General features: G+C 36.7%; 1 protein-coding gene across 9 annotated transcripts in view; it reads right to left on the bottom strand.

Annotated features, from left to right (window-relative positions):
• The window catches only part of MEIS2 (Meis homeobox 2), a 212,259-nt gene that overhangs the window by 185,383 nt on the left and 11,642 nt on the right, over positions 1 to 15,234 (bottom strand). For all 9 annotated transcript variants that reach the window (XM_017539504.2, XM_017539500.2, XM_017539506.2 and 6 more), the window contains exon 7: positions 9,774 to 9,888. In XM_017539504.2, the coding sequence (XP_017394993.1) occupies positions 9,774 to 9,888 (115 nt within the window). The remainder of the gene's footprint in view (positions 1 to 9,773; positions 9,889 to 15,234) is intronic.

Genomic DNA, 15,234 nt, shown 5'->3' with positions numbered 1-15,234 from the left:
AAAAAAAAAAAAAATAAACTCTAATGCCTAGTTATTTTCTTGCCAAACTGAGAAGAAAAAGGCTCTCCTGGTAACCAAAAACAAGAAACAGAAATATTACTTCACGGTGTATTATAAATCAAGGAAACAAAAAAGTTCACGTTACACCCCTGACGAAAAACCTGCAGCCTCCCTTTATGTTAAAAGATAAAATGTACAAATAAAAAATAAGATCCATGAATGGAAACATTAGATTCCTGGAACTTGGATTTAAAAGATCATCTAATTCAATCTTATTTTACAGGTGAGCAAAAGTCCACAGAGATTAAAGGACAGCCAAGGTCATACAGCTAATTAATGTCAGCATAGGACAGAGGGAAGAGAGAGGGGGATAATGGAACCAACAGTTAAACTGGTTCCAGGCAATGTTATTTGCTGAACACATGGAATTTTTTTTAATGTAAGTGAAATTATATTAAGCACTCCACTTTCCAGATGGAGAGACTGAATCTGGCAGATACTGAGTAAAACTGGGATTTGAACTCATGTCTTTCTGTCTTCTAGGTCTGTGCCCTTTTCAATGCAATCATGACCTTTGAGCATAGGTCTCCTGACTCATAGTTCAAGATTCTAGACAGTATCCCATGTAGATGAAAAAGAACTCACTACAAGGTTTTGCTTGCATCACCAAAAATAATGATATTTGCCCAAATGCAAACTATAAAAAGCTGGGTATATACAAAAACTATGAAAAGCTGGATATGTAGAAAATCAACAACAGGAGGTGGGACCTAAGAATTCAAGAAATACTTCCAGGCTCCTTTACCTGTGCGTGAAAATCAACCAATGACTTCTTTGAGGTCAATCCTATCCTCAACAAGATGTATTAGCGAAATGGATCCTAAGGCCATGAGAACTATTTGCCACACTAAGCAATTTTCCATTATTAGATTTACCATTACATTTAAAGACATCCATCTATACAATTTGTATGGATAACACAATAAAATTGCATCTCCAAATTCTGACCATACGTACACAATATATTAAAGGACAAATAAGACAAGGCCTATTTTAAGTACTATCTTAAAGTAATGCTTACAATAGAAACCTAAAATTGAAGAACCTACCTATAGCCAAAGAATTCTAAGTTTGAGGTGATGGTCCAATGATATATTTAAGGCAGTATTGAGTTCAGTAAAACAAAATAATTTTTTTTTTTTCTTTTTTAAAGAGATGGGGTCTCACTATGTTGCCCAGGCTGGAGTGCAGTGGCTATTCACAGGTGCGATCGCACTAGTGATCAGCACGGGAGCTTTGACCTGCTCTGTTTCTGACCTGGGCCGGTTCACCCCTCCTTAGGCAACCTGGTGGTCCCCCGCTCCTGGGAGATCACCATATTGATGTCGAACTTAGTGCAGACACCAGATCGGCGTAGCACATACAGCCCAGAACTCCTGGGCTCAAGCGATCCTCCCACCTCAGCCTCCCGAGTAGCTGGGACTACAGGCACGTGCCACCGCAGCTGGCAACAAAATAATCTTTATCTCCTAAAGATGTAATAGAATTTGATGGAATGTACCCTGTACGTTCCAAGAGTTCATTTATGTTCGGGCACACATCAGAGAATCAATACACACAAAGCTGTGATCAATTTATCCATCTTAAAAAAAGCAGAAGGAAAAACGTGTGGATTTAGTTTATTGATTCAAAAATGGACATACTAATGCCAGATAGTTGAATAAGTGATCATCTGTACCTTGGAAAAGCAGGGAGTGAGAGAGACCAGGAATCAAATAATTATACGCAGTGTGAAAGATGTTATAATAGGGGTACAAAGTGCTACAAGAGTGCAGATAAGGAAGCCTTGGCCTCATACCTGGGCAGATCAGGAAGGCTCACAGAGAAGATAATATCAGAATTTCCAAGGCGGGCAGAAGAGAAGCAAAGACACACTCCCTCTAGGTCTCTTTCATTATTTCTTTTTTCTGAGACATTGCATTCCAGCAAGCTGAGGAAACTTAATTGCTGTATAGCAGGAATTCTAAAGTGGTTCACTTTCATTTTAATGAGGAACTAGATTTCAGTGAAACCCCATTGTTGCTTTCTTGCTGGTCTTCAGAAAGCTAGTGAATAACTCAAGGCTACCGAGGAATAAATTTGGTATATAAAAATGGTGTATGTTATTTGTCTGCTGTGACATAAAATATTTTTAAAGGCTAAATTAAAAACAAATTTCAACACGTGAAAATAAAAAGTGACTCTCCTACTACCCGCCTCCCCAGCAAAAAAAACCAATAAGCCTTCAAGAAACTCTCTGAGGGTAGAAATGGGAAAGAAAGAAGGGGAAAAAATAACATGGCGTCATCACAGACTATTCTTTTGAAGCAAAGTAAAGACAATGAAGGGAAAAATAGAACACGTGTATTACAATGTATAGCACCACAAGGCTGTGTTTGATGCTCTGGAGGGCTTCAACAAGTACTGTTCAGCCAAAAATCAATTGAAAAATCAGCATGATAACAGAGCATGAGTTGCCCTATAATAGCCTTAAGACCCCCAAGGCTATGTGAGTCCCTTTCATCTGCCACACAGCACAGACTCTAGGGGACCCTCACTTCCTCTCCCTGAGTCCTGTGCCCATCTGTATCTCTTACCTACTGCTTTACTCTTCCTTCGAAAGCATGGCTGACAAGGAATGATGATGTTTTAAAGTGGTCTTTGAGAATTGTTTCTTTTCTGCTTTATTCTCTGTCTTTGACATCTGCACTTAAATGTATCCTATAATATCAGTCATAGACTCTTTCCACAATATTAAATGGTCAGCCATAATCTCTGAACCACCTAATGAGTTAATAGTCTTATGTTTTGCCTTAACTGAACTGCCCCTTAATAAAATCACAGTTCAGGCATATGCAAATGTGACATGTAAGCAATTCACAGCATTGTTATAAATATACATATATATTTCATTCCAAGATTTCATCTCAATATTTCTTCAATCACTTCCTCACAATGTCTGGTTTGTTCAATTTATATTTCTACTTGGCATTTGGTGCAGACCCCCAAAGATAAGATACATCTGTCCCTTAGTCACAAATCTTGGCATATTTACCTTAACTCAATTGTGAAATGATTGGTTGAAAATTACCTTGCTTATTAGCAGGATTTCCTCATAATAAAACATTTTATTTCCAAACTTTAGAATCTGACATGAGATGTACTAACTCAGTAGTGACATATCAAAGCTCAAGAAGGACATATAAACATCCTGATCTGTGTGACGGAAGGAGAAGCTAATTGGAAGTCAGCTTCCCTGTGATTATCAGCTTGTTTATGGGGAGGGAGGACTCTTCTGAATGGCACTGTAAATTCATCCCTGATTATGGCGTTAAAACCAGAGCTCATTTCTACAAGCTCCCCGAAAGCCCCCTACCCAATCCATTTTGTTTAGTTATAAAAGGGTTGTGCATTGCTTTCAGAGAATGACAGTTTTTCATGCTTTGATTTTCTCCAGTTTCAAGAAAAATTAATCAGTTCCACAAGCCAGTTGTCAGATTTCACTTCCCTCATGGCAGAAAGCACACATATTCATTGTCTGCTATAAGAATAAATTTTAGTAATTTTTCCCTATGTCAATATGAATATTAGACTGACCCAATTAATATGAAATGCTTCTATGCTGCTGGAACAGACAGTGCTACAGAAAGAGCCATTTGCACAACCTGTTCATGATTATGGGCCATAAGGACACAAAGATGGCACACACATTTGTGGACCATCTGAATTCTTATACCGAGAGGGGAGGGGGAAGGGGGAGCGGCATGACGTTAGCTTGACTGTCCTGGGTCATGTTTTTTAATCCAGAGTATTGGACATGTAACACAGCAACAAGAGCTGATCATTTTGTTTAATCACCTTTTGGATCTTTGCCAGATGGTCTCTATTGAGAGCGCTGCAAACAGAGAGAGATGAACTGCATCTAACACGCCACCAGAGCTTTCCCGTAAATGTCTGAGAACTGATTCCAACAAGAATTTAGTCTCAGAGCAGAAAGGGATACATTTAAAAACTATGTGCATTAACTATACTTTTCCCCATAGAATCCTCACTTGGCATGAATAATTTACCCACTCTTATGCTAATGGGATCATGAAAGTATCCCTCTGTCTTTAGTGCAGCTATTCTCAGCTTTCAGTAATTACCCCACCCAGTGAAAATAACATGGCTTCTGCATTGAATGGCTGACTCGTACCTGACAATTAGAAAGATCATGGCTGACAGTGGAAGGGTCTAGAACTGGACAGAGAAACCCTTGTAGGCCAAGGAAGAGCAGAGCCATAAAGTAACACTGGCCGTGGGTGGGAATGCATGCCGGTGAGAAGTGGCAAGAAGGGTAAAAAGAAAAAATCTCCACTGTCAAGCTTTCTTTTCTTTGACTCATTATTGAGATTTTACTTAAATAGAAATCTGGTTCTCTTTCAATTACCAGGTGTGAAAGACATTCATGACCAAATTAGTTTTGGAAAAAAAAAAATCTAACAGAAAAAACTATAGTTACCATTAAAGCACATCTCCAGTAATATCTATTTCACCAGAGTTTTAAAAAATCTAAATAATGGAAAATGCTTTGCATTTTGCTTTTAGGAAGAAAAAAGGATTGCCAGGAAAATAACAAAAAAGAAAACTCATTTTCTACCTCTGTCCACAAAATGCCATGTTAGGTAGTTCACTGTATAAAAATTATCAGGCTAAAACATCTGGGAAAGAAAGCTATGAAACAGCAGGGAACGTGGCTGGTTTATTGTTTATCTTTTGTTTATGAGGCAGTATTCAAGTTTAATTACTACTCTAAATTAAACTCTAACTGGCATCAGGAGACATCCCTTTACATGACTAAGTTAAAAAAAAAAATCTAGAAATCCCAACTCTGGGTTTTTCAAGTAAGTTGATACATATAGGAAGAAATTACTCAAAATTAACAGCAATTATAGAAAGCTTTTAAGCATTTATGAGCACCATTACATGCTCCTAGAGCATTTATTTATTAGAAGAATTTAATTTTACTTCTAATGGTTACTACTCTAAAAACTCTTGAGAAAATCAACAGAAAAATCTTTGGATGTTTGCTGATGGTCTAAGAATGGCATTCTTTTTAAATTTATTTGGGGGAAAAAAGAGAAAGAATGCAATGTAAATATTCTGCATACAACAGTTTATTCTATGGCAATGTTCAATGATCAATTATAGTCTCAGAGAATTTTTTGACACAATTAGAAGGACAGGAAGGAAAAAAATGTCATTGTATTTATCATAACAGTAAGTGACCAGTTTTGGATGAACTTAGCTCTAGGAAAAATAAAAGTTAAAAGCAACTAGCAAAAGATTATGCCAGATGGCATCTGTCATATTGTATTTAGGGTTATTTTAAAGAGATTGCCGCCACTATGAAAACATTCCATTGACGGAGTTTTCCAGGCTGAATAAGAAATCCCAGTAGAACATATTCAGGACCCACAGTAAGTGGGTTTGAAGACCCCTCCTCCTCTTTAAATATATAACTGGAATAGTTTGGTGGGGAAAAATACTATTTTATAACTATGACATGTACTATAAGCTCAAAAGTGCAATACTATTTTAGACATTTGCTTACCTATAAACACTTACAATCACTACTAAGGAGATATTTGTAGATTTCAACACCATGATTGCTAAATAACTGTATATTACATAAATAAATATCTAGCTATGAGGAATTCTAGCCTCATCGCCTGGAAGATAGATGGGGACATCAACAGAGGGGCGTGGTAGGTGGCAGAGTTAGGGAGAACTATGCTGGCTTGTACAGCCCTGTGTCCTGAAAGATTAAAGCAATATAGATTCTAGAATGCTAATGTATTTAGGTTAAACTGGGTCTGGCAACAGTATGGTTAACGTGCGTGTGGTGTGCAGTGTGAGCTCAGCAGTTACTGGGCCAACTGTCTCGGTATTTCTGGGAATCCTGCCTATTCACAGTGCAGGGATTGTTCAATTGCTGCAAAATGTACAAAATGAATTTTACAAAAATGAATTGTAAGGAAGGCCCCATTACAATGATTTTACAGCAAAGATGTCAACATCAATTTTTCTTTCATGCATAGCTAATGATTAAAACAGCATATTCCATTTGCCTAAGACAATTTATTTCATATTGGCACATCAAAATATTGAAATACAAAGTTATCTTTACTTTACCCTTTTTATTCATTGCTGTTGAACCCATACCATTGTTCAAACCAGGAAAAATAAAACAAACTTGGCACGAAATACTTAAAACAAAGGCTCATCAATATTCTCCAATTTGTCAACATCTCAATTACAGCACTGGAAAAAATGTAAATTTCATGTGCTCTAAACACTGAGGGGTCTATTCTCTTGCCAATTCACATGCGTAACTCCCATCAGCGTTAATGGGAGCTACACAAGCCCATCAATAATAATAATACTTTGTACATATATTGTGCCTTTCATCTAGGGCTCTCAAAGTGCTCTAGGAACAAGGGGCTGCTTCCTAGTCTTTACTCTGGCAAAATACACAGTGAAATACAAAGCAGCTTTTGACTCAGCAGGTACAGAATTAGGGGTCCCTAGCCTTATTATCAAGCCCCATTTTACTGATGGGAAGCCAGACACAAAGAGGGCCAGTTACTTCCTCAGAGCCCCGAGTCTGCACCCTAATTCTATCCTTGAAAAACCAGATTTCCTTCCTCATTCTAATGTGACTAACAAGACAAATTCCCTTCCTTTGGCTGCTTTTAGCAAATCAGTGAATGAAAAGTCTGGTTCATATTTATATAGCTTGCTGTTAGGCATGTGCTCTTTGAAAGATAGTAAAGTCAGGCTTTACATTTGACCAAGTTTATTTCTTATGATATTTAAAAAATTTGATATATATATTTTTCTCCTCCGTTTGGTTCACTGCTGAAACACTATGGATGAAAAGATGAACTTTCACCTGTGTAACTGCAGCTCTTTTACTGTCAAGTCATAAAATGAGGTATTTTTAGGTTCCAAAGTGAAGATTTATATAAATCATTATAGTAAAAATAATCACAAAAATTATAAAGCAACATAAATACATGTATTGTTTTATAGCATCTGGCTATTAAAGTTTAATTTAAAATGTGTATGAAAACACTGTATTTAGTACAATTCATCCCTATTTTTTCTGTTTATCATAATTTGTTTTGAAACTGAATCATTTTACAGTTTTCCATATGCCTGTTTTGCTAATAAATTCTGAATAAGAAAACTCTTTGCTCAACTACAAACTTAATTTCCAATGAAACATTATAATATATTTAATACTAAGGACGTAAATTTCTTTCCCACGTTTTCCATTATACATCAACCCTAAGATTTAACCTAGGATAAGCATACGCGATTTCAGTCAATATCTCTGTTGATTTTGCCCTGAAGCAGATAATTAATCTTTCCCACTGAAACTACTCTGGACAATTCAGTGGGACAAAATATCAAAATACCTTGAAATCCTGTTTAAAAGACTAATATAAGGAGTATGACAAAATACACTCATGTCTGGCCTTCAAAATTTAAAGTCCGCTGTAAAAAGCCAGAATGCCCTTATATACGTGTTTTAACCACTGATGTGGTAAGCCAGGTATGAAATTTTCCATGCCAAAACAGTCTCCATTTTATAAAAATCATACCTTTTTTTTCTTTCAAGCTTTGATACAGTAAAATGACTGACTTCCTAGTGCTCATACACATAAGCTACCACATCCATTCTTTAATCCCACAGAGATATGATTAAAGGAACAGAATCCTACAGGGGTCACATCCTTCACATCGGATAAGTGGGTACAGCTACCCACAGCATAGAAGTTTGTGTGCATTGTTTTTACCTATGTATCAGTCTTAGAATTCTTCTCTTGCCTAAAAAAATGAAACAAAACTAACTAACCAAAATGATAAAACTTTATGCTTGTTATTGCAAGTAATCCCAGCTCCAAACCTTGGGTTCTTCTCTCTCCCTCCTCCTCTTCTCTCTGGCTCTTTCTTGCTATCTCTCTTGCCATAACTCAACTAACCCAACAGAACCAGTCAGTTTTAAATTTCAGTTGGGACCTTGGTGACCTGTTAATGAATCTACAGAGAGGAGAAAAACTCACAGTGTTGAGTTATGCCTGGTGTTGCTAGCTGACTTGGAGTCAGAAATGCTTGAAGCGTTAACGTAATTGCAAGAATGTGAAAAATGAGGCACTGGGCTCCCGAGCAAAGTGAAAGGTCAAAGTGAGCCTCACACACAAGAAGTCTCTGGAAGATAGCCTCATTAGACCATTAAGTCGGCTTCTCCTTTTCCCCTCTTTTATACAATGTTTAAAGTATTTAGTTTTTATTAATAGATACATTTCACCCTTTGTGTCACCGCAATTTGGGGAGGTGGGAAGGAAGGAGTCATAGAAAGCTTTCCAGATTTAACCACGCTGAGAAGTCCATCACCACGACGTGGAACCACAATTAAGTCATTGCTTGCAGATCCATTGACTCTAGGTACCATTGACCTTCAAAATGCCTTATCATTTACCTTTCTTTTATATAGAAGCTAACTGGTCTAATAAAACAGTATATGTTGTATAGGTACAATTTGCAGGTTCTTCCACAGTTTGCTGTCTGATAGGATTCATTGCTGTGCTAGATTCAATTTGCGTAAACCTAGATTCTAATTTGGACCCATTCACAAGTGAATAGCATCCTAGAAAGGACATTTTTCTAGACTCTTCTAGAACCTCAGAAATCCAAAATTCCTAGGCAGAAGCTTGGAGGATAGAAGGCCCCCTACTTAAATCAACACCCTCTTTTAAATGGCATATATAACTACAGCTCAAGCTGTTAAACTGTCCTCTACTTGGAAGCCTGTCTAATACTTAAATATTGTAGCTATAAACACAGTCATAATAGAGATGAAATAGACCTAGGAGATCAGACACCATCTAATGTAAAATATTAAAAAGTAAAATCTGCACACTTCCCTGGCCCACATTCAATAATGCATCTTCCTTTAAATTATCATTTTAGCCAAAGATGACTCATTCCTACCAATATATAATTGCTCTCTATGCAATAGGGGAGTTTTAAATAGTAAAATTTATTCCAAATTGCACTAGGTTTCCTCAACATCTGCAGTTGATGTCCCCCTTGCCCTCTGATTACTCTAACTTTTAGGACTTGTGACAAAAGTCACCATGTCAGCTGAATGGAAATGGGGACAAATAACCCTCCAAGAATTTCAAAATCTACCTTCCTAAGGTAAGATTCCATGTAGAATTCCCACAGTATTTCCAGAGCTAATAAGAACAGATTTCTAAATTTTATGTGCTTTAGAGGCATAATTGCTTGATTACAGAGAATGCTTATATTTGATATTACAGGCAAAATATGCTGTTTATAGCACAATTCAAATTACTGCATCACAGCAGTAAAGTAGGTCTGTCATTCCATTCCACTTATACACACAGAAATAAAGTGTAGATAACCAAATTTGTAAAAGAATTGGCAGAACTAATCAATTGTTATTGTAATGCCTACTTAAAGATTAGACAGCTCACTTTGATTTCTCTTTTTAAGTAAAGTAAGTAAAGAAGAGGAAATACTGTCTCTTTAAATAGCAGCTGACTCTATTCCCTAACCTGCCACTCTCATGTTTACATGAAGGCAGATGTACTGATATCATAAAATACTGAAGTTATTTTAGTCATGCCTACTTGACACAAGGAAAATGCTTGACCTTTTACCTTGCTCACTGCTGTTGTCTCCGCTCTGGGAAGCGTGGCCCCCACTGGAGGGCCCTGGGGTGCCTGCTGAGTGGGTTGAGGTTGCATCATCGTGGTCTCGCCAAGAAGAAGGGTTCTGATGTCAGGATGCCAAGGAATTTTTCCACAGTTACCATTTCAGCCATAAATGAAGAACCAAGAGGAAATGTGGAAAAAGAGACAAAAAAAAGTATACATATTAGTATTTCTGGCACTAGGCATAATATACACATGCTACATTACAGTATGCTGTCTTTTTGGTAACAGGTGTATAAAAGACAAGACGCTCTAGAACTTGATGTGGTGATGGTTATACCAGTGTATATGTTGGTTAAAACCAATGGAAGTATACACTTTAAGTGGGTAAATTTTATTCTATACAAATTTAAAACTGAACAAAGTTAATTTCTGAAGTAAAACAAAATAATGAAAAATATAAAAGTCATTTTTACTCTTGCTATTTTAATTAGGGTACATTCATCCAAGAAATAGGTCCCAATGCTCATAGACACTAAATACTTCAGAACATTAACATCTGCAAAATTCAACGACTCCATTAAAAAAATTACAGGCTCAACAATATATGGGACAGTCCCTGACATGTTTCAAATGAATTGCCCTAAAACAGCCTATAAAAACTCTCAAAATTATTAACTGATTGACTACATAACCAACAGAGGCAATGACATTAATCACTGCATCAATACCAAATAAATGATCGATTTTTGTTTTAATTTGTAGACATAATTTCAAAAAGGAAACACATGTGAACTACTGGCCATCTAGTAAGCTAGATTGGACTTTCACTTGAGCTTCACGGAAGCTTTAAATTCACTGAGCAGTGCTTTTTTTCTAGAAGAACTACTTGTTTCCAAGGACATGCAAGGCAAACTAAGAGTTATAACTCATGCTACTTGGCTGAGCATATTCTTCTTCTGTTCCTCCTCCCCTTTCCTGATCATTCCCAATGCCCTGCTGTTGCTTAAAGGAAAACAGGAATTCTAATGTACAGGAAGGACTTTATCAGCACCACATGAAGGCAGGCAAGAGATGGAATTTCCTCTGGCAGAAACGGAGAGTAGGAACAGCATATGAAACAGTCCAGCTTTAAAGCCAGAGCTGTACACTTGTCACCTGCATATGACGACTTCAATTAAGCCCACAGACCTACTGGCAGAATGATTTGAGTGAGGGACAGAGGAAGGGGAAAAGTTTTTCCTCAAAACCATTCAAAGTATACACCAGTCAAATTATACAAAGTATACACCAATCTAAGTATACACCAAAGCATACACAGTATACACCAATCGAAGTATACAAATTATACAAAGTATATACCAATCAGTATACAAAGTATACACCAATCAAAGTGTAAAAGTATACACCAAAGCACACAAAGTATACCACTAAAAAAAAAAATCAAATTATACACTGTTTCTTACTAGAATTGGTAAATAAGAATTCAGATGGGCCACCTGGGTATAGGCAACGAATAAACTTCTTGACCAAGGGAAAGTAATCTTGCATTGTTGTCATTATATATAATTAATCAAGAAAAAAAGTCAGTCCATTTTTCTCAGCATCATCTCTACCTTGTACATATAGCACGGATGATGTTACCAAAATAAAACAAGAAACCAAGGTGAGAAAGAAATAGGGAAATGTTCTTATTTGGAACAACAAAACTTATTTTTCCTGCTACAGATCTGCAGCAAACTGACTGCAAATTAATATTTGGTATTTTGATAGATGATGAAATAATAACCCAGAGCTCTATGGATTAATAACATCTATATAAAATAATGCTACTGGCACTGCCATCGGTCAAGCAATTGATTCAAAGTGAAAACCCTGAGCAGAAATTTTATGACTATAAATATGGCATAGGTATAGATCTCTAAAATAGAGATATGTTTGAGAAGGTAGACAATGGAATGAAATTTAGTAGAACAAAAATGAAAGTCAAGGTTTTCTGTTGCCGGTATAAAGACAAAGTCATACCTGTGAGCTCTCTATTTTCAACGAAGTTAGGAACTACTTCAATAGTTTTAAGCAAAAGGCAAACAGAATACAGGGGCTCCTTAAGCTTTGAAGCCTCTTTGTGTCAGCTGTTTGCTGGTGGTAATGAGATAAAGAGTCAGAAGAAAAGAAAGAGAGAGAGAGAGAGAGAGAGAGAGACAGAGAAAGAGAGAAAGAAAGAGAGAGAGAGAAAGAAAGAAAGAAAGGAAAAAAGGAAGGAAGGAACAAAGAGAGAGAAAGAAAGAGAAAGAGAGAGGGAGGAGAAAGAGAGAAAGAGAGAGAGGGAGGGAGGAAGGGAAAGAGGGAGAAAAAGAGAAAGAGAGGAAGAGAGTGAGAAAGAGAAAAAAAAGAAAGAAAAAGAAAGAAAGGGAAAGAAAGAAAGAAAGGGAAAAAGAAAGAAAGAAAGAAAGAGAAAGAAGGAAGGAAAGAGAAAGAAAGAAAGAAAGAAAGAAAGAAAGAAAGAAAGAAAGAAAGAAAGGGAAAGGAAGGGAGGGAGGGAGGAAGGAAGGAAGGAAGGAAGGAAGGAAGGAAGAAAGGGAAGGAGAAAGAAAAATAGGATGGTGTGAGTTTAGTCCTGCAATAACAGAGCCTTCTTTTAGAAAATGCAATAGCTGCAACATATTCACCTAAGTTAAACTTTTCATTGTACACAGCAAATGATGTTAATTTTATGCACTGCAGGCTTTTTATTAAGCCGGCTGCAATAAAAGCTCCTTACCCCTCATGAAAATTACAATAATTAACCACTAACACCTCAACTATGTTTTAAGGCAAATGTCATCCAATAGCTATTATATAATCGTTTAAATGAAGCCGGAGCAAGTCTTTCTGTTTAGGCACTGCATTGATTTGAAGGGATCACTCAGAAGGACTTCCTGTAACTGAAAACACTGGTTTGTCTCTATCAGCTAAACCAGTGCTGAGTTTTAAAGTGAGATCTCATTCGTTTATAACTCAGCGTATTTATTTCAATGGTATCTGAAGGAGATGTTTCCTAAAGTAAAGGGATGAAAAATAAGCCATAGAAGCAAATATTACTTTTAAAAGCAGCTGGCTCTTCCAAATAAATTGGGTCTTTGCTTTTCTGCCCAGCCCCAAAATATACTTAAGTTCACCCTTTAACCTATCATTCCCTTATCTCTTCCCTCTTTTCTTCCTCACTAGAAATGCTCTCCTGAAAATGTGTCATGTTTATTTCCCACAGAGTGTCTCAAGTATTATGGTCTTGTTTGAGAGACTGAACACAAACTAAGCAGTATCACACGATAGTTATCTAATTTGAAATGAGGAAGAACAGATAAATCCCTCTGGGGTTTCAAGGCTGAGGAGTTACCCCAAGTTGTTTGTATTCAGCTACACATGGTGATGATGTGACCATATACAAATACAAATGGTGATAATCTGGTTAATAAAAAAATTGTTCCTCCTTGGTCATAAAAAACTGTAACCAACAAGGATGGAGAAAATCTATTACCTTTAATATTTTTTCCCGAGATTAAAATATGTGTTTATATCACAACTCTTTTCTTCTATTTTTCCCCTTAGAGTTTGTAAATTTAGATACTTCAAGAAAAATTGCATGGCTTTCTGCCAAATTATATGCAGAAGTTTAGTGAATCCTGAAACCAAAGTGTCATATAAAAGCATGTAAAAACACATGATGCCAGTAGAAAAATAAAGAGAAATGCCCGCTGGGTACACGTGCGTGACTGAGCGTTCAGGTATATGCATTCCACAATATATGTCCTGTTCTTCAGCCAAAAATACCATGAAGACACCCGAGGGCAAGGAGTGAACATGTTTCTATTCCCAGTAGCTTTAATAATTGGGCGTCAAATATGGTGCTCTTCTTGCTCTTACGTAATTGTGTTACAGAGCAGTGTTACCAGGAGAAAAGCAGTGAATACTGAGTAGAGCACAATGGAAGGAGATGGAAAATAGATACAAGAAGCTAGGTCTCCAGGGGCAGTATTTTCTATTTGCTGGGCTACAGACTCACAGCTGATAATGCAAGTTGTAATTAATATAAAAGCAGGAGACAATATGGGCAGAGCCTGTAGTGGTGGGGCCACAGGAGAGCGCTCTGCTGCTCTACTCTGTTTCTCATTTACACACAGCTTTCCCTAGAAAACACAATTCTGCCAGTGTTTTCTCCCTTGGAAGTTAAAAAAAAAAATTGATTTAGCACCATCATTGAATTTTGCTAAATCTAGAAAAGAGCAGAGAGAGGACAGGAGTCTCTGGGCAGAGGAAGCAAATCATGTGTGTGCCTCTCTCCTCAAAGTTGCGGATACACTGGAATTGTAACATTTTAAACCATTATGGCATTTCCGTGAGAGACCTGCCTATAAGAGAATACTTAAATAAGTCTTAGTGAATTGGTGTTATTTCCCTATTTAAATGATTCCACGCGGCACATGGTTCTTCCATGGGGCCAGTGGGTGAAATGCATAAAAGGTTTATAAGTAAATACAAAACTGAGGGGAGAAGTAAAGTGTATGAGGCTTCAAAGAGAAAAGCAAAGGCCATGCCACATACGAAGTCTACCTAAAATACTCCGAAACTCATTTTAGATACACATTTAGACCCTAAATGTAAAGGCAATTAAATGGACATGGTATAGGAGAGAAAACATTCGATTGGAATTAAGACTCTGGCACACCAACTCTCACCAGTCAGTTAACTTAAGCACATGATGCACCTCATTTCCATGAGACTCATTTCCTTTATCTCCTTAAAATTAAGAAGTTAGACCACATAACTTCTAGGACCTACACAGCTATATAACATCAAGTGAAAAATTATATGTAAACTTGGAAGATATGATAAAGGAGCTCAAGGTATGTGCTCATAGGTGAAGAGTAATAGTAAACGTACATAAGGATATTTTAATCAGTAATAACACATGTAAAACTAATTCAATGCGATATATTTAAACAACAAAGGGAAGATATACTTGTATCAATACACATAATTAAATTACTTATTTTCTATAACTTTATAATGTTTTTACTCCTAATTAACATTATGCAAAAGTTAATTTTAAAAATAAGACAAGGACTCCTATCTTGGGGTACTGAAGTCAACAAAAGTTAAAAATTTTAATTGTACGGCTTGAACAAATGTTGGAATTTCAACTACGTTATTGTAAAGTTGACATAAGAAGTCAGGAGACCTGTGTGTGCTTTCAGAACCTGGACTCACTCTTTAAAAATGCAAATAAAGCTGGGGTCCTTCCCTCACCTCCACACTTCTATCTCTCTACTAAACTTTGGAAATTAATATGTAAGCAACTCTCACGAAAGTGGCAAGTACCCTTCACAAATGATTCCTCCATTTAATCAAGCAATTTTTAGAGAAGACAGAAATGTCTTGTATTGTTGGTGCAATGCCATATTATAAAATGCCTCTTATAACTCTGAAT

This window comes from Cebus imitator, unplaced genomic scaffold (assembly GCF_001604975.1).
Source record: "Cebus imitator isolate Cc_AM_T3 unplaced genomic scaffold, Cebus_imitator-1.0 Scaffold119, whole genome shotgun sequence".
In the NCBI taxonomy this organism is placed as follows: Eukaryota; Metazoa; Chordata; class Mammalia; order Primates; family Cebidae; genus Cebus; species Cebus imitator.
This window is presented reverse-complemented; position numbering and strand designations above follow the sequence as displayed.